This window comes from Lissotriton vulgaris, chromosome 5 (assembly GCF_964263255.1).
Source record: "Lissotriton vulgaris chromosome 5, aLisVul1.2, whole genome shotgun sequence".
Taxonomy (NCBI): Eukaryota; Metazoa; Chordata; class Amphibia; order Caudata; family Salamandridae; genus Lissotriton; species Lissotriton vulgaris.
In genome coordinates this window covers 357002774-357022895 of record NC_141693.1, presented here as the reverse complement: position 1 = coordinate 357022895, position 20122 = coordinate 357002774, and the positions used below count along the sequence as shown (strand labels likewise).

Below are 20122 nucleotides of genomic sequence, written 5' to 3'. Positions count from 1 at the left end.
TTTCTTTAGTTCTAGTTTACAAACTCTGTCCCCTTGGTTATCACTGCATTGAGAGGCATTGATTAAAACTGACAGTTTTTAACACTCATGACTCTTCCCACTTCCGCCAGTGGCGTAACACAGGTCCCTGCAGCAATCGCACAGTGAGGGGGTGGCACCTGGGCCGAGCTCCAAGTGCCACCCTCAGCAGAAGACTGTCTGGAGAGCTCCTGATGGAGTCTGAAGGGGGGCCTTCCCCGTATATTACACGGGGGCCCCCTCAAGTTTCTTTACGCCAGTGACCCCCGCCATGACAACAATGCCATTAGTGGATTAAAAGGCAAGTCAGTTGTTATGTGCACCCTATATATGGCCTGCATTCTTACCGGGACCAACATTAAAGTCTATTTAAATCAGACATACGAGAGGTTCTTGCATAGCACACACCCTGAACTCCCGAATTTCGAGTGCTTTCAAATGCAGTAAGGAAAAGGCAAGCACAGTGTAATAAAATATCTAGCTAGGATAACACGATTTGGTCAAGCAGTAAGCCAGGAAAAATCTCAGGTTTTCTGATTTCACATTGTGCCATTCAGTCACTGAATTTGTGCCCTTTTCCCTCTCCTGTTCTACTGTTTTACATCAAAGGGTAATGTTTTTTCTTAAATTCTTGCCACATTAGGTTCGGGCGTAGGCGAATCCCCATGAAAGTGTGGCTCATTTTCAGCCCGAGGTTCCAAGAGGACCTCGAGCTGAGCCAGAGCCAGGTCATCAGCTATAGAACTATCCTTCCACAAGAGCATTGTAGCAAAAATATAGAAAAACAAAATATTGTGAAGGTGCGAATAAATTTGTAAGCATAGTTTTACTGTTAACTCCACGCATGCGTACTTTGAATATACAATTATTGCCCAGGCGCATATACAAGGCTTTATGTATTGTATACCGATATATACTTACCTTGTCACTATTTTGGTAGTCTATTTTTTTTGCTACTGTATTATGTAGAACGATATTTAAAACTCGAAGTTCCCAGATTGTACAATTTTGACCAACATAACTTGCCTTATGTTTTCTGCTGAACCTTCATGTCACACCTGGGCCCTGTAGGAACCGAACCATAGAATTGAAATTTCCACCTGGGTTGCCCAAGAGCGCGCAGAGTGACAGCAGAAAGCTGTGACTCCAAAAAAACGAACCTCGACTGCGTATTCCAGGTCCGGACCACAAGGCCTGACCACTAACACGTCTCCCCCACAACTGAATTCTGTGCTATATATGAACATTGGCTGGCTTACTTTGCCTTTCCCGGATGCTTATTTCCAACCCTATGCTTTTTGGAAGATACTGAACTGCAAATATTTAGTTTTCGCTAATTTTAAAACGTTCCTTTTTATGTTTGTCTTGTTCCCCAAGGCCACGGCTATCCCCTGACCACAGACGCACACAGAAGCGATTATGCATCGCTGACACTTCTGTTGATGCGCCTTCCTCGCAGGGCTCTGTAATTCAGACAGTTATGGCGCAGCCCCTTCCCCCGTTCTCCCGCCAAAGAACTGCCAATCAAATATTGCATCTGCAAAACAAGTCAACCGATGCACTTCTGTCAGGCAGCGGCCTTCTACAGACGCCATCTGCAAAGCTCCGCCAGTGTATGTGTACCTACTCCTTAAACAGTCTCATTTACTCTGCGGCGAAAGCAAGCTGATATATGTCTGTTATAACACGGTCACAATATGAATAACAAGCATTGGCAAAGCCAGTAGGCCTAGTGTTGGCCACAGCCTTTCAAGTTTGTAAATAGTGGTTGTGTTGCCATGATTTTTGCAAAATTTACGTTGTTTAAGTAGCCGGGCACTCCTCAATCTTAAAAAATATAGGTTATGGTTAAAAATACTTTTCGGGGTTTCAAAAAGCACACATTGAGGGAAGTTAGCCAATGGCCGAAGTTGGCAGCCAGTGCCACAAGCAGTATGTTGAAAATATGAATGACACAATAACAGGCCCATGAGAGAACAGGGCTGTCTGAAAGCCCCTACAAGTAATTTTATTACCATACAATTTTAGCAAAATGAAAAAACTTTGGCTAACACCAGCCACAATTATAATGAAGACTACAAGTGCAAATCTCTAACAATGAATTTCCGTGACAGTGCACTTTACTCCAGAATGCGGCTGTGCTCGCCGGCCAATGCACCTCTGTTACAGGGCTACTGCTGAAATATTGCATCTACATAACTTTGCAAATGAACACGTCACCAAGCGAGCTCATCTGCACAGCTCTGCTGATGAACTTCCATCAGAGGACACGCTGTTTAAGAACATATTGATAATTCCTTCTTTTATTACATTTCACAGTACACTGCAGTTGTATCTAGGAGCTTCAAATAACAAGGGGTACTATTACCCATTTTAATTGCATTTAATTTAAGTAGACGCTTGCCAGCATACGAACTCGTGACTTGCCGATCAACATATTTTCAGCGTCCAGCAGTGACTTTCTGAGCTGTCCAGATACAGCCACACAAGAAATCCTAAGTGATGCAGGAAATGACAACAAGCCCATCTGGTCTGCCAATTTCATATCTAGTGCAGCACTTGAACACCCTACTATGCATGTCATCATTTTCACTAAAACTCTTACCCACCTAGAATACAGTATATTGCACTGACCCATCTTCACACTGCCTCAATATTCCCAAACTAATGGAAACTACTCCCAGATGATCCCTTGAATGGTTCTTGGCCTGTGTCCCCTTTGTCAAGCACTGGCAAAATAAATAAGTCTGGCTTTGCCAAGCAGGTGCGAATTTATTCATAAAAAAGTATAATTGAATATAATTTTAATACAAGAATATGTGTGCTTCTAAACAGACAAGTGCACATCACAGAAAATATGATTCATATTGGTGCAATTAAAGTCACTATTAGCTTTAAATTAATATAACATGAAGATGTACTTTATACATTCACAATCGGCTAAAAAATGAAAAGGGATAATGAACAGAAAGAAAAGAGCCCGGTTAAAGACAAATATTGGACAACCAGCCCTGCAAGTGCATTTTTTAGGCGGATGCGCAGATTTGATCAGGAATTATCATCATTATTCACAGGGCAAAGAGCCAATGGCTGAAGTGGGGGACTCACTGACCTAATACTGTATGCCGTGGTAGGTAAAAGCAAACTGAATAACAATTGAGCAAACCATTCGTTGAAGATCACTAATTGAAAATGCCACTCTTTGTGTGTATTTATCCATACTTTTTTATTCCTGTATTTCTTTGAGTACCTGAGGCTGGAAAGATCTAAAGCGGTCTCTAGGCCAGGCCTAAAAAGTAAACAGCTGTGCTTACCTTCGACAGGGCAACAAAGGGAAACTTATCCATTTCCAACTGGTACTCCTCTCCTGGCTGATTCGCTAACTGCCCCTTCAAGATTCGGGTGGCGGTCACTGTAGAGATGCCCATTCCTGGAAAAAAATGCTATCAATTAAAATCTAGCTTAAAAGCTATGGTTAGTGTTACACTTGAAAAGGGGCATGCCATACTAGCTAATTGCTTGCATGAACTTTGAATACCATTCTAAGTTGCAGTGGCAGAGTGCCATTGTTGTGCGGCATATGTGCCTCCAAGGAGTCTCATTCATTCCTACATCACCTGAACATGCATTTCCACTGGATCTCATTCATATTTAACTACGTCAGAAATGCATACACTTCCACAACTCTCATTCCCACGTCAGTAATGTGAACACTTCCTCAGACTCTCATTCTCACGTAAGTAGTGCGTACACTTCCACAGACTCTCATTCCCACGTCAGTAATGAGTACACTTCCACAGACTCTCATTCTCACGTAAGTAGTGCGTACACTTCCACAGACTTTCATTCCCATGTCAGTAATGTGTACACTTCCAGACTCTCATTCCCACGTCAGTAATGTGTACACTTCCAGACTCTCAATCCCACGTCAGTAATGTGTAAACTTCTACAGACTCTCATTCCCAAGTCAGTAATGTGTACACTCTACAGACTTTCATTCCCACGTCAGTAATGTGTACACTTCCAGACTCTCATTCCCACGCCAATAATGCGTACACTTCAACAGACTCTCATTCTCACGTAAGTAGTGCGTACACTTCCACAGACTCTCATTCCCACGTCAGTAATGAGTACACTTCCACAGACTTTCATTCCCACGTCAGTAATCTGCACACTACCAGACTCTCATTCCAACGTCAGTAATGTGTACACTTCAACAGACTCATTCCCATGTCAGTAATATATACACTTCAACAGACTTTCATTCCCACGTCAGTAATGAGTACACTTCCACAGACTCTCATTCCCACGTCAGTAATCTGCACACTACCAGACTCTCATTCCAACGTCAGTAATATGTACACTTCAACAGACTTTAATTCCCACGTCAGTAATGAGAACACTTCCACAGACTCTCATTCTCACGTAAGTAGTGCGTACACTTCCACAGACTCTCATTCCCACGTCAGTAATGAGTACACTTCCACAGACTCTCATTCTCACGTAAGTAGTGCGTACACTTCCACAGACTCTCATTCCCATGTCAGTAATCTGTACACATCCACAGACTCTCGTTCCCCCTTAAGTAGTGCTTTCACTTCAACAGACTCATTCCCATGTCAGTAATGTGTACGCATCCACAGACTCACATTCCCACATCAGTAATGTGTACACATCCACAGACTTTCATTCCCATGTCAGTAATGTGTACACTTCTACAGACTTTCATTCCCACGTCAGTAATCTGCACACTACCAGACTCTCATTCCAACGTCAGTAATGTGTACACTTCAACAGACTCATTCCCATGTCAGTAATATGTACACTTCAACAGACTTTAATTCCCACGTCAGTAATGAGAACACTTCCACAGACTCTCATTCTCACGTAAGTAGTGCGTACACTTCCACAGACTCTCATTCCCACGTCAGTAATGAGTACACTTCCACAGACTCTCATTCTCACGTAAGTAGTGTGTACACTTCCACAGACTTTCATTCCCATGTCAGTAATGTGTACACTTCTACAGACTTTCATTCCCACGTCAGTAATCTGCACACTACCAGACTCTCATTCCAACGTCAGTAATGTGTACACTTCAACAGACTCATTCCCATGTCAGTAATATATACACTTCAACAGACTTTCATTCCCACGTCAGTAATGAGTACACTTCCACAGACTCTCATTCTCACGTAAGTAGTGCGTACACTTCCACAGACTTTCATTCCCATGTCAGTAATGTGTACACTTCTAAAGACTTTCATTCCCACGTCAGTAATGTGTACACTTCAACAGACTCATTCCCATGTCAGTAATATATACACTTCAACAGACTTTCATTCCCACGTCAGTAATGAGTACACTTCCACAGACTCTGATTCCCACGTCAGTAATGAGTACACTTCCACAGACTTTCATTCCCACGTCAGTAATGTGTACACTTCCAGACTCTCATTCCCACGTCACTAATGTGTACACTTCCAGACTCTCAATCCCACGTCAGTAATGTGTAAACTTCTACAGACTCTCATTCCCAAGTCAGTAATGTGTACATTCTACAGACTTTCATTCCCACGTCAGTAATGTGTACACTTCCAGACTCTCATTCCCACGCCAATAATGCGTACACTTCAACAGACTCTCATTCCCATGTCAGTAATCTGTACACATCCACAGACTCTCGTTCCCCCTTAGGTAGTGCTTTCACTTCAACAGACTCATTCCCATGTCAGTAATGTGTACGCATCCACAGACTCACATTCCCACATCAGTAATGTGTACACATCCACAGACTCTCATTCCCATGTCAGTAATGTGCACATATCCACAGACTCTCATTCCCCCTTAAGTAGTGTGTTCACTTCAACAGACTCTCATTTCCATGTCAGTAATGTGTACACATCCACAGACTCACATTCCCACATCAGTTATGCGTACACACCCACAGACTCTCATTCCCACATCAATAATGAGTACACTTCCACAGACTCTCATTCCCAAGTCAGTAATAAGTAAACTTCCACAGACTCTCATTCCCACATCAGTAAGGTGTATACTTCAACTGACTCTCGTTTGCACATCAGTAATGCGGACACTTCGACAGACTCAACAAACTCATTTCCACGTCAGTAATGCGGATACTTCGACAGACTCAACAGACTCATTTCCACGTCAGTCATGCGGACACTTTGACAGATTCTCATTCCTAAGTCAGTAATGTGTACATTTCAACAGACTCGCATTTCCACCTCAGAGTGTATGCAATTGCACACTCTCATTCACATATCAGCAATGTGTACACTTGCACACTCATTCACACATCAGTAATGTGTACACTTCCACAGACTCATTCCCACATCAGTAGTGCATACAGTTCCACAGACTCTCATTCCCACATCATTAATACGTACACTTCAACAGGATCCAAGTTATTGGTACATGACTCATTCATGCACTTCCAACAAGAGCGCATGGGCTTACCCTAAATGTTACTAATTCCTGCATCACCCTTTAACTAAACTGTATTAACTCATAAATCACTGGAGAACTTGCTTTCCTCGAGTCTCATGTTTTCCTTTATCACTGGCACATGCACATCGACTGAGTCTTCTTCATTCCAACACTATGTTTTGTGGTCCTTCGTTAGGTCCCATTCTTTCCCACCGTGAACCAATTCCGATATCTGAGGTTTTGTTGAAGTCATGTGTGTTGCCTATTTGTACGAGTGTGGTAGCTGAAATCAGTACGTCTTGTTGTTGTACCAAAGTATCCATACGGCTAACTCTGAGGGGTTAGCTGGGTATCTGGGGGTTGTGTTTTATGTGTTGTTCACATACTCATTGTCATCTATCCCCTACTCATCCTCAGTGATACAATTATCCTCAGCATTCCCCTGCACATCCTCATGATCCCATACTCCTCGTCAGTGACTTCTGCTTATATTCAGGGGTCATATACTAATACTATCCTCACTAATCGCATAGTCGTCCTCAGTGATCACATATTAATCTTATCCCCCGGGATCCCAAAGTCATTGTTACTGATCTCATACTCGTCCTCAGGGATCACATACTAATCTTATCCTCAGGGATCCCATATTAAACCTCAGCGATCCCTTACTAATCCCATACTCATTCCTCCCCAGTAATCACATATGAATCCTATCCTCAGGGATCCCAAAGTCATTGTCACTGATCTCATACTCATCCTGAGTGATCACATACTAATCTTATCTCCAGGGATCTCATATTAATTCTCAGTGATCTCATATTCATTCTCAGTGATCACATACTTATACTATCAAAAAAGATCCCAAGCTTGTCAGCGATCCCATGCTCATTCTCAGTGATCACATACCAATCCTATCCTTATGGATTCCAAACTCATCATTAGTGATCCCATGCTCGTTGTCACTGACCATCTGCTGTGATCCCATACTTGTCCTTAGTGATCCCATACTGGCCCTCATAGGTCCCATACTTGTCACGAGTGATCACATACTAATTGTCAGAGATCACATATCTACTCTCAATGATCGCATGCACATCCTCAACGATCTCACTTTCATCCCTGGCGACCCTACACTCATTCCTGCTAATCACTCACTCACCGGGCCCGATTCACAGAACTAACTTAAGACAAAATCCTAAACTTACTACAATTTACTCATTTTTGTATTCACAGAAGGCACTTACTCATTGAAGGGTAAGAAGGCACTTACTCATTGATAAGTAAGTGCCTTCTGTGAATACCAAAATGAGTAAGTGCACTTACTCATTTTGGTATTCACAGAAGGGACTTACTCATCAATAAGTAAGTGCATTCCAGGAATACCAAAATGAGTAAGTGCCTTCTGTGAATACCAAAATGAGTAAGTGCCTTCTGTGAATACCAAAATGGTAGTAAGTTTAGGATTTTGTCTTAAGTTAGTTCTGTGACTCGGGCCCCACATCTGTGATCCCACACTCATCCGTGGAGATCCTACACTCATTCCTGCTGATCACACACTCTTCATCTGTGATCCCACACTCATCCTTGGAGATTCTACACTCATTCCTGCTGATCACACACTCTTCATCTGTGATCCCACCCTCATCCTTGGAGATCCTACACTCATTCCTGCTGATCGCACACTCATCATCTGTGATCCCACACTCATCCTTGGAGATCCTACACTCATCCTGCTGATTGCACAGTCATCATCTGTGATCCCACACTCATCCTTGGAGATCCTACACTCATTCCTGCTGATCACACACTCATCATCTGTGATCCCACACTCATCCTTGGAGATCCTACACTCATTCCTGCTGATCGCACACTCATCATCTGTGATCCCACACTCATCCTTGGAGATCCTACACTCATTCCTGCTGATCGCACACTCATCATCTGTGATCCCACACTCATCCTTGGAGATCCTACACTCATTCCTGCTGATCGCACACTCTTCATCTGTGATCCCACCCTCATCCTTGGAGATCCTACACTCATTCCTGCTGATCGCACACTCATCATCTGTGATCCCACACTCATCCTTGGAGATTCTACACTCATTCCTGCTGATCGCACACTCATCATCTGTGATCCCACACTCATCCATGGAGATCCTACACTCATTCCTGCTGATCGTACACTTATCGCTCAGAATCACATACCTCCTGTCAAGGATTACATACATTGCCACTGTTGATGATTAAATGCTAATTGACAACAATCATGCAGTAATTCCCTCAAAATGACTACATACTCATCAATGTTATTAATTCACCACTGTGTCACCACTGGCAATTTAATCAAGATTGTCAGTGGTGACACAGTAAACACTGGTGATAGTATACTCTGCCAGTGATCGTATAGTCTGTAGCAGTGATTGGAAGCTCATTCGCAGCTGTATATCATTCATCCTTGAATACATTTACAATCCTCAACTGAGTGTCACGTACATTCCACAGTCAATGTTGGTGAGACTAATATTCGACAACATATGATCTAAAATCACGGCATTTGCCCTTCACACATCAGCTACAAACCGCCCCAACCCCTGGAATGTTCTAATACCAGAGATTAACCATTTTAGTCACTAACCGTCTCCAAGGAACATGATGACATTTTTGGCAATGTTGTTGTTGAGCTTCTGCAGTTTCAGTGCCTGTTTAAGAGTCTGTTGTGCCTGGTCCCTCCAGTACTGTGAACTTTTCTCTTTTTCTAGAAAAAACATAAAATGACAATGTTTCAGTGGTAATAGATGGATAAGAGAAGGTGATAAAGATGAGAATGTGTTTACATGTGTAGGTAGCACGAGAAAGAGAGACATTTAAATACAAAGAAAATAATAAAAAGTAATGTAAAGGCTGGTATTTTCAATTTGCTGCCCACTTATAATACCTGATAAAAGATAAGTGGGCAGAGACTAAGTAACAAGAGGTCATTGCAAGCGACTGGAAGGGACACACTATTAGAAAAGATATTCCTCATGGGAAGGTTAATTAGTCAGTGGTAAAATTCTGGGACAGGGAAAGGGGTGAAAGAGTATTACAAACTGGGGGAAGGTCAAAGCTGGAGGCCATCTGTCTGGTGAGAATGCAGTGAAACAGACAGATGGATGGACAAGTAAATGTCACTGAATCCCTGGTGAGGGTCAGAGAAGGTTGAAGCTAATGCACAAGTGAGGCTTTTGGTGATCTAAAGTAATCAGTCCAGTCAGATGGTCAGAGAACTTCCTAGTGATGAGGTCTAGACTATGTCCTTTTCCTACACCCTAATTTCCTGGCCAGGTGCAAATATTGGGCCGCCACATACCTGGGATGATGGCGAGCGTGAGAGTGACTTCAACAACCAGAAAAATTAGAAGAGGGTTCATCATGAAGGGTGATGTGTTGGGCCCAAGATGTCGTCAATGGAGGAGCGTACAACCAAAGGAATGGATCACACTGAGCCGATTAGTCGATTATTGCTTCTGAAAAAATAGAGAAGATGAAGTTAAGAGTTTTATCCTTCAAAAGAGAGAACCAAGCAATGTCGACTGACAAGGAACCCTGTTTACAATCTGTATGTCGTCATTTTGACTTTCTCCATGGCTATGTAACCTGGAAAAGGTGTAAAATGTGAAATTTGTACTGCAATCCGAATACTCTTCTGACATTGAAGTCATTTGTATAACTACAAACAACTTCTACAATACTATTTAGACTGATAAATAGCAGAGGCGCATTCTAAGTCAATGGAAACTCATGCTTCAATTACTTACTGGTAATTGCATTAATCTTAGTACCTTTTCACCATAAATAATTGTTTATTGAGGGAGGCGGCAGTTACAAAGAGAATCAGTGCTTCCAAGAGAAAGAATTACTCTATGGGACTGATTCACAAATGCAAAACGGTAGTAGACATATTAAGTACACGGTGCATAAATAATTAGGACCAAGTGTATTCTCCAGACTCTCATGCATGAAGTAAATGCACGAGCAGGTATATATGGAATTCACACACAATTGTGGCTCACACTCCTTGTTTTAAACTCACACGTGCGCAATGCACACATTACACATCCGTATGCCTTTCGTAAAAAAGTAGAATGTAATTTTCTTTATCAGTAGGCTATTTTCATGCAAAAAAAAGTGTATGTAAATATAAGCCCTTCCCATCCATTGTGCGACAAAACTAGGCTGAGGCCATGAGGCGTAACCCAGGCCCCTACAGCCTCTGTGGCGCAGGGGGGAAGGGGGGGGGGGATGCAGGGTAGCCCACCCATTCAGTCTTAGTCTTATGATTGTTTTAGATCTATAAGATATGTGAGTCTCCGGGGCCCCAACCTCACCCCATTCTGCATGGTTCTGACATTTTGTGTTACGCTACTGTGATATCAGCATTGCTGCGCTTCTAGGGCCAGATAGATTTGGAAGAGGTGATATAAGCACTGGCAATTTATGCTCATAGGTGTAGCTTCCATTCACACAGCAGTTGGAGTAGCATGGGCCCAGGTGCATGAGGGGCCCCAGTGCTTAATTTGTAAAAAAATAAGTGCCAGGGCCCTCGTCAGGGGGCCACTGCAGCTCGCGCCACACATTGTCCCTGCCACTGCTGCCAATGTGAGTAACAACACAACTACTAACCATCGCACTCCCACAAGTGTAGCAATTCAGACTATTCCAGGTCCCCTAAGCTAAAAGATTAGCTTAGGCGGCAGATAATAGTCATTTTTAATGTCTATTGAATTAATAATCGATTGTTGTTGAGGTAATTTCTAAATTAGCCATACAACGCCGCCTTGTGGCAGGCTGTCACAAGCGCTGGTGTTGACAATTAAGTGCTAGTGCCAAGAACCAAAACCACCGGCTCAAACTAAGCACTGTGGGGCCATCTGAACATTAGTTATTCCTGTTTTCACAGTTCAAACAGTGGTCAGGGTCCATTGCTTTCCTTACAGTAGGACTGATGGCCCACTGACAAAGCAATCTTTCTGTGAACAGTAATGCATGTGTATTGCATTGTTCCAGAATGTCTTCTTACACCAGGGTAGAGACACACACAACCACAGTCAGAATGTACTTGTGTAAACTGTACGTATAATAGGAGCTACTCACAAAGGCATTTTGATGTGCGTAAAGTATATTCCTGCAGTACTCTTTTACATTCTTCCAAATCATATAAAATAGGATTGCAATAGGAATATTCAGGGAATAGCCATATACATTTAGGCAAATAGAAAATACGATGCTCTCGTTGCACTTTTATAAATAAGGAGTTGGACATTTTGGGCCGATTCACAGTCGCGCGTAAGAGTCCGCAAAAGAGTACTGCTGTTATTCTACTTCCCCTACTCAAAAATGCTTTAGTGAATAGGCCACAATGTGTACATTATACACAAACTGTATGCTTATCTTGCACTTTAGTAAGTCACGTGCATGCATCTCATCCCCAGAAATAGTTCTGCAAACCTCCTATTACAAATCCTGAACCACCCTTAAATGTCTGACTGCACCCACAGAACTGAAATTAATTGGATTTGGAAAGTATCTCACACAAGTACTAAAAGGATCAAACAATTGCCCGCATGCTTTGGCTACCTCTCGCCTCCCACATCGTTCTCACATTGTCAGACTGGGGAAAAACATAGCATTTGGCAGGACCTTTGTACAACAGAAAATGATAGCAAGGTTGGTTGCACAGGCGAATCCTTAGCTGGCACTGAGGAGCAACGATCCGGATTCCAGCCTGCATTCCAGTTTACGTTTGCCCATTAAAGGCAGGCCTTTTGTCTGCCCAAATGCTTGGTTTTCACTTCCTGCAAATGTAATGTGATGGAAGCAGCATTGTCGATGAGATGGAGAAGTAATGTCATGCAACACCGTGCAGAAAGTAATATTGTGACATAGCAAACAACAACAGGATCATTCAAGGAAAAATATAGCTCCAACTTTTAAAATGAAATACACATTCTCCTATATGGATTTACTCGCTTAATCTTTCTGAAACGTCCACCAGAAGGCAGCTCACATGTGCCACAAAAACCGTAACAAATTTAAAATATTTTACATAAATCAGAGTTTGCATTTCCCTGTCTGTACTCTACACATTGAGAAATTACTAATCCTAAAGAGGGTATTGGTTTAAATCATCTTCTTTCTTTTCATGTTTGGCCTAGAGAAAGCAAGTATATAACAAGCAAAACCAGGCCGGGGTAGACAGCCTTGGTCTGACCACTACATGTTACTAAATTTCAACAGAGATAGAAAATGGTCGAAGTGACTGAGCCAGACATCAAGGAAAAAGTACCTCATTCTTTACGATAAAAACGGTTTATGTTGCTTCTTCTCATTAGTGTTGATAAAAAAAAGTTCATTATCAATTATGGAGAATTTACAACCTGTCTCTTGACCCTGAGAAGTTATTAGTAAGATGAACAGTTCTTGTTTTTTAATCCAGGCATATCGCAAACCAAAGTCCTCCTGGGAATGAGATGAACAGGGATTAATTTATAAGTAGTGGGAAAACCTCGGAGAAAACAGGTAAAACTTCCTGCAGTTAAAAATGTTAGACCTCCACATACCTCTTCAGGGCAAGGAAAGCAAGGACACCAGTTACCCCTTTGTTGCTGTGGTTGGTGGTTGACCATTCCCCCACGGCAGCCAATTCGCAAGCATGGAAGGGCTAATCTCTACAAATAACCACAAAATATACAGACATGAACCGTGCCCTTTAAAGAATCCATTGGGCAACAGTCTTGTTTTTTGTTTTTCTGAGGATGTCTCGGGCGTGGATCCGTTTTACTTAGCAATGGCCTCATTTCTTAGTCCCTCTGTTCAGACACCTAATCCTTTGCACACTGAGGTTCAACAGAATAAGCAAAGACAAATCCGATGTTCTGGGCATTTATATGGTAAAAAAGCTTTCTCAAGCCGCAGTGCGCGCTTGTCTTAAACTGGAAAAGTACAGCAAAAACAGAGTCGAACAAGCTTCCCCCAGAGACAGCACAGCTCCTCCATTGACAGTAGCAGTGCACACTTCCATACATATGTTCCGCATGCGCGCGCACGCACACACACACCCATACATATGGTACAGACTGGCAGCCCCAAAGAAAGCTTCCCTTGCATGAAGAACATGCACAGTATGGGTAGAAGCATTTCAAACTTTCTTAAAGAAACAGTGTAAGTGTGCCACAGGAGGTAGTGAATAGGCAATCACCCCCACACACTCAAACACAACGAGTAGGTACAGCAAGGGAAGAAGCTATGTCATGGAGGTTCCACCTTCGCTAGGGCGAGTATGCTAGAGTGCATGAAGGGAGCTGATTGGTGCAGTGGACACTGTGTGTCAAAGCGCCCACAAACCAGATGTTTGAAGAGCCAAGAGGAAACTGGCATTGTATCTCCTCAAGGAAGGAGGAGTGATGATAGCTCATTGGTATCTCTGATGGGATGTTGCTCTGCCAAGCCTGAAATGGCTGATATTGGATAGCCATTACCACTCACAGAGCAGAGCCCCATAGGCCCAAGGCCATCTCCTGGGTTAAGGACCAAGTCCTGGCCAACCAGGCAATAGACCTCGTCAAGCCACCCACAGGAAGAATCCTCAAAGTGCTCCACATCAGCAGTCCCTTTTCATAGGGTGCAAAGAAGCACAAAGGACTGAAAAGGCAGTAAATAAGTCATGTGCATCAAGTCACCAGTAAAGTTCAACAAATGTTAGGCAGAGGAGGGGGCCAGAATCTGCTAATAGACCTTAACCAACAGCATTTGCCGTACACCTCATTCTTTCTCTCCAGGATTTAGGATTTAGCCCAACACTAAGGACTGCTAAATGCAGTAGCACTGGGTTTTGTCTTATGCAAAGAATGACTTACATCACTATTTTACTGTAAAACTGGAATAAAGAACAAACACAGACATATAAGTCTATTAAATCTCAGCACTACGCTTCATGGAGTTAAAAAACACTCCAGGCGTTCCTGTTTCTTAAATCTCACTGTATTACTTAATGGAATTTACAGAGGTCTCTCAAGTCATAAAGGCAGTAATAAAACAACAAAAAAACAGAGCTCAAAGAAGCCTGTTTACAGTCTGAAGTTTCTACTCATTACCTTTCCCATGGTACGAAATTGGAGGCATCTAAGAAACAATGGGTAGGGCAAGGAGTCAGACATGTAATGTCATCAGGGGTCAAACGGCGCATGAAATCACTTCTGCTGTCCCTGCATTTGGTGAATCAGGTTGCAGTCTGAATTATCAAGCAGGCAGCATCAAGATACCTTAATATCGTAGCCAAATTAAAGAACACCAAAATATTGAGGAAGGAGTTAAGTGCACAAAGGTAAGTAAATGTAAAGTGATACTTGTATAGCGCACTACTCACCCGCAAGGGTCTCAAGGCGCTTGTACGAATACCGCTGTGGAACCCATCCTGGCTTTCCCTGTGAGGCGTCCACTCCTGGGCACCCCCAAGGTGGAGGCCAGGCATCCTTAGCGTTGTGGGGGCCGTTGTGGGGATTAAGCAAGCTATTGCCCAGAGTTGCAGAGTGGGACTCCATGATTGGAATAGGCACTGAGGCAAGAATTATCAGATACATGGAATTTTTGAGCCCAAGACCCACCGAGGCGGGGAATTGAACCCTGGTCCCGAGCTAGACCTCTGCATCAGGGTCTGCCGCTCTAACCATTGAGCCACACTTCTCCACAGATTTATTAAACTTAACTCCACATCCACGTACCTTGAAGATATATATATTGACAAGCTACATATATCTGGAGTTAGGTAAATATGTACAGATTTTCTATACCTATCAATATTTTGGCTATGATATTATGGCCTATCTATACTGCCTACTCGATATTCTATTCCAACACTCGTAAATCACGGTCCATGCTACTATTTCACTGTATCACAGCATCGAATTGAGAAACCCCTAGGGCTAGGCATTACTACTGCTGTATCCCACAGAACAATTTGAGATGGTGCTCGCTCTAAGGCTTTGCTCTCTGTAGCCACTTCCTGTCAAAAAAGACTGTGGCGAACACACTCAACTTCTTCAGCTGGACAATACTGGCTCTTCAGGTTTCTTTGCCAAAGCTTCACGTTAGAGCTTGAAGCAATGTTTAAATCGCTCTTAAAAAAAAACATGTGCCGTGGAAAACATATGGCTGCCAATCGACCGCTGCTTACCTTTTCAGCACAAAGTACTCTGACCTCTGGATGGGCCAGCATATGGATTTCCTCCTCTACCTCAACAGTTTCCTTAAATCAAATTAGTTCACATTGACTTCTGACAGTAATGCGCATAATGTATAAAGCGAACAATTCCTTTCTTGCCCAGATTACCTATAACCCTTCTAGACACCTCTTGTCCAATATTACCCCTATTTGTCTTTATTGTGTACCTGTCTATAATATGCCAAAGTCAATGTGTGCGTATATATGTAGCCTAACGCCTCGCATAGCTGATTAGCTGTATTTTCACCTTGTGGTCAGGATTACAATTATGTCTGATACCACTCAGACTTGTCAACCCTTAGTAAGTGGGCTGAGCTCTCAGATAACTGTGACAGTATGTGATTCTACATTACTGTCGTTTCAGCTTACAGCTATGCTTTTTCACAACACTAATGATTGCACACAGCTCTGATAAATTTCCATTTCATTGGAAATTCAGTAATTTTGGATTTTTTTATGGCGTGTTGCATTAATAGCCACACTGTAGGCCTGCTGCTTTCACTTTCATTATACAGAGCTTTGGAAACTGTTGAAGTTTGTGCTTCACAAGACAATATCTACACACACTAATGCAGGGGTCTCCAAACCGGTCCTGGAGGGCCGGATCCATGCCAGATTTTTGGGATATCCCCATTGAGATACATGTAGTTATTTTAAAAATCTGGCATGGATCCGGCCCTCCAAGACCGGTTTGGAGACCCCTGCACTAATGTGTATATTTAGCTATGCATTTAAAGTGGACATTAGCCACGGGTGGGGCCATGGCGGTCCATGCTTCGAGAGCAGCCTCTTGGCCTACAGCCAGAGTTGCAGAATGCCAGTCTGTCCCTGAAAACAGGCTCAGGTAGGGTTGTGGTGTCAGCTATAGAGACAGATTTACAGGAATGGAATGGCTGGTCAGATGAATCCCACGGTGGAAGAAGAAGTCCTCCCCTCTCCAGTGGGAATTTAAACACGTTGTTGACATCTACTCTGCATAGCTCCTCTCCAAGTCTGTTTCCATTTTCATTCATATTTACAAAGCTTTATATATTTAGATTCGTTGTGCATTCTATTGCAGAGACATGACCCGCTCAGCATGCACTTTTGAGCAGCAATGGTCCGAGTCTAGCCGGGTCTCCTGCAGTAAGGAGTGGCATGAGCATGTTTTAGGAGCTGGTTTTGATTTCCAGTTCAGCCTCCCTTACACCCCCACCGCCCACCCATCCTCACACCCCCAAAGAAATGCAGTGCACTGTTTGTAGCGATCTTCAAAGGCGTAATTTAGGTTTAGGAGTTGCCCAGTTGAGTGAAGTTTCCCCTCCTTGCAAAAGCCCTTGGAACTTATCAAAAACTTTTTTTTAGACATTTCTGAGTAAAATTTGTCAATGCCCTTTGACCCACGTAAAGCCCGACGGTTCACTCACCCAGCCATCCGACAGGTGACCCAACAGAGGAACGTGAAGACAACAATAAAGAGAGTGACGCAGACGACGGTGGTCAGGAGGAGCTCCATGAAGTGGGAGAGAAACATGGCGGCAGCTGCTGCGGGAGGACAGGGCCTCTCAAAAAACCTGCTTTCTCTGGAAGCGCCGGAGTCAGTGCGCCTGACGAGGTCAACCTTCCCTGCAACTAAACAATTGTAGCCCCTTCAATTCGGGCCATGACACATATACGGAAACTTCCACAGCAACCCGCCTTTCGAAAACGACCAGATGACAGTAAGTAAGCTCTTTATCTCAAGCAGCTAATTCCCAGGGATTAAGCAAGAGAGAGTGAAGCAAGGAGAAGCCTATGAGCGAGGTCAGCAGACACCCAACCCAGCCATGACCCCCTTCTGGTCAGATGTCCCTGCCTGCTTCATGTGTTCATGTGTTTGCAAGTAATTCCCTGACACAAAGGGTGACCAGGCTTTGAGAAGCAAAAAACCTGGGCAGGCAAGACATAGAAACCGGACTAAAGGCTGACAATGAACAAAAAAACACAAACACACTCTCTCTCTTGTTCTGTTCAACTCCATGTTTACAAGGCCATGTTTAAATAATTTTATATTTATAGTGTTTACATTGACCCATGCTTTCTACGGCACATAACATTAGCTACTGACGGGACCTCTACCCAGTGCCGCCCCTGACTTTAGAGGCACCTGTGGAAAAGAGGTTTCTTTTCTGCTTTGTAGGATGACTCCGATTTTTTCCGAAAAACCGTGACATGCATTTAAAATTGAGTGAAGCGACAGATCTCTGAAGATCGGGACTGTCCCAGGAAATCCGGGAGGCCTGGTCACTCTACTGTCACCCAAAACAAAATGGAGTCTGGAGATGTGGCGGCCAGGTTGATACCCATCTTTCATTCATAGATCCCTTACCTGCTTCTAATGTTAAGACCTTCAAGACCTGTAGCAGAGTTACAGAATACAGGGCCGGTCTGGAGCCCTTGGAGGATGGGTTAAAAGCTCAGGACCGCTCCTGTTGAATAGGTCATTTTCCCCAGATCCCCTAATTTAACTGCAGCAGGCACAGGAGGCATCAGGGGAGGATGGAAGGGAAGAAGGGAGGGGGAAGGAAGAGAGAACGCTGTCGGAGATAGGGAGAAAGTGATCGGATGGAGGGGAGAAAGAGGAGAGATGTAGAGAAAATGGAAGAATGGAAAGAGAGAGATTGCAAGAGGATACAAATGAAGTGGGGCTGGCTTGAGCATTTTTACCAGGGCAACTTTTGGTTCCCCAATCCGGCCCTAACAGATTCCATATCAAGCTCTAATACTGCTCCCAATCTCCATGAATTGGACGTGTTTAGGACTGCCAGTTATCAAGCCCCTTGTAATCAGGGAACAGTGTTTTGAGTCCCGAATTTTTTATTTTACATCTTAATGTGTTCTGGGGGTTGTAGTTAGGGGTTGCTTGGATTGAGCCAATTTGAAAGGCACCAGTTAACTATACTTTGCAATGGAACACTGCAGGATTGGCAATACAGTATTCTGATGGCATGGAGATAGGTGGCAACCATGAGGCATTCAACAGGCTATCACAAGACTCCTACTGTTAGGCAAAAACACCAATCTTATGAGTTATAGTCAATCAGTACGCCATAGTTACCAGAGTCGCCTCAATTTAAACAATACCTAGCCAGAAATGCCCCAAAAAATTCTTCCACAGTGAATTAATGCAGTGGCACCGGCACATACAAGTTTAAGGAGGGAGAATTGACATGAGGCAATGTAGAAATGATATGTGTCACCTCAGTAAAGTGTAAAGTGTGAAAACTGGTTGGTACCATGGAATTCAGTTACGATTCACCAGAGGTCACCATCGCCAGATGGTGCCAAGAAAATGCCCAAAAAATTGGATATTCATTAGTGGATATGGGCACTCCAGAAGTAATCATATTTTGCTTGGAGTGGTGAACATCCCTGCACCATTCTTGGACTTACAGTGGGTAATTGCAATGAAACATTTATATAGCAATTATTATCCCTTTGTGAGATACTGAAGCACTTGCCTATGGGGCAGCATGGGTGTTGTCTTTGTGTTTTTGAACCTATGTGGGAAGTATTTTTTGAGTGAAGGCAGCTGAGGTGCGGTTATCATGTTCCTGGACCCTTCGCTTAGTAGTGTGATGGATGAAGAAGTGTGAGAGACGAGATGTCCAGTTTACGCTTTTCAGTAAACTGACAGCTTAGAGCAGCACTGGAGGTCCCTTTATGGCCTTTCTTATGATCATAGTCCACTTAGCTGGTTACTGCACTAGGATGTACATTTAACGTTTTTTGTCCTGAGCAGGTATGATTTTAGGTTGTACAAAATTCCTTTGACATATATAGAAACACAACACATCTCCCCAACCAGACTCAATAAAAGATGGCTTACTACTAATGTCTGCTGTGATCTGCTGGCCACAACTTTGAATCTCAGTATGACCTATTCAGTCTTCCTTTTTTCTGAGATTGATAAATTCTGTACCAATGCAACTTGCCTCAGAGGGATGTTCTCCCCTAGTACTCCTTCAAATCCTAGAGTATTATGTGTTCTGTAGATGATTTCTCACCAATGAGCCCCAAAATCCCCAGGATTCGATGACACTGTTCCATGTTCATTGGTACTGCTCTTTTTTCTTCTTAGCAATCTGTCATTGGCGGTGGGTGAATGTTTCCAAGCATTATGCCTCATTTCTAAATGCATCCAATTCTCAATAATATCGCTTCATGCCTTTGACCTAAGTAGACAACTAATTTTGGACTGTATGACGGAACCACGCATGCCATTACCACACGTGCCTTTACAATGCGCCCTTAACTACGCCTGTGCCTTTACAATGCATACCTTTACCATGCATGCCTTTACAACGAAAAGGTAACTATTTAGGTCCTACACCACAGTTCCAATACACTTTTTTGGAGTAGCCCAGGGCTA

The 20122-nt window shown here is 43.2% G+C and overlaps 1 protein-coding gene across 4 annotated transcripts in view; it reads right to left on the bottom strand.

Annotated features, from left to right (window-relative positions):
* Nucleotides 1-20122, bottom strand: part of LOC147710895 (alkaline phosphatase, tissue-nonspecific isozyme-like) — a 380338-nt gene that overhangs the window by 194163 nt on the left and 166053 nt on the right. For all 4 annotated transcript variants that reach the window (XM_086921666.1, XM_086921667.1, XM_086921668.1 and 1 more), the window contains 3 exons: nt 9823-9979; nt 9109-9228; nt 3333-3448 (listed from right to left, as the gene is read on the bottom strand). In XM_086921666.1, the coding sequence (XP_086777792.1) occupies nt 3333-3448; nt 9109-9228; nt 9823-9886 (300 nt within the window). In that variant the 5' untranslated portion in view covers nt 9887-9979. The remainder of the gene's footprint in view (nt 1-3332; nt 3449-9108; nt 9229-9822; nt 9980-20122) is intronic.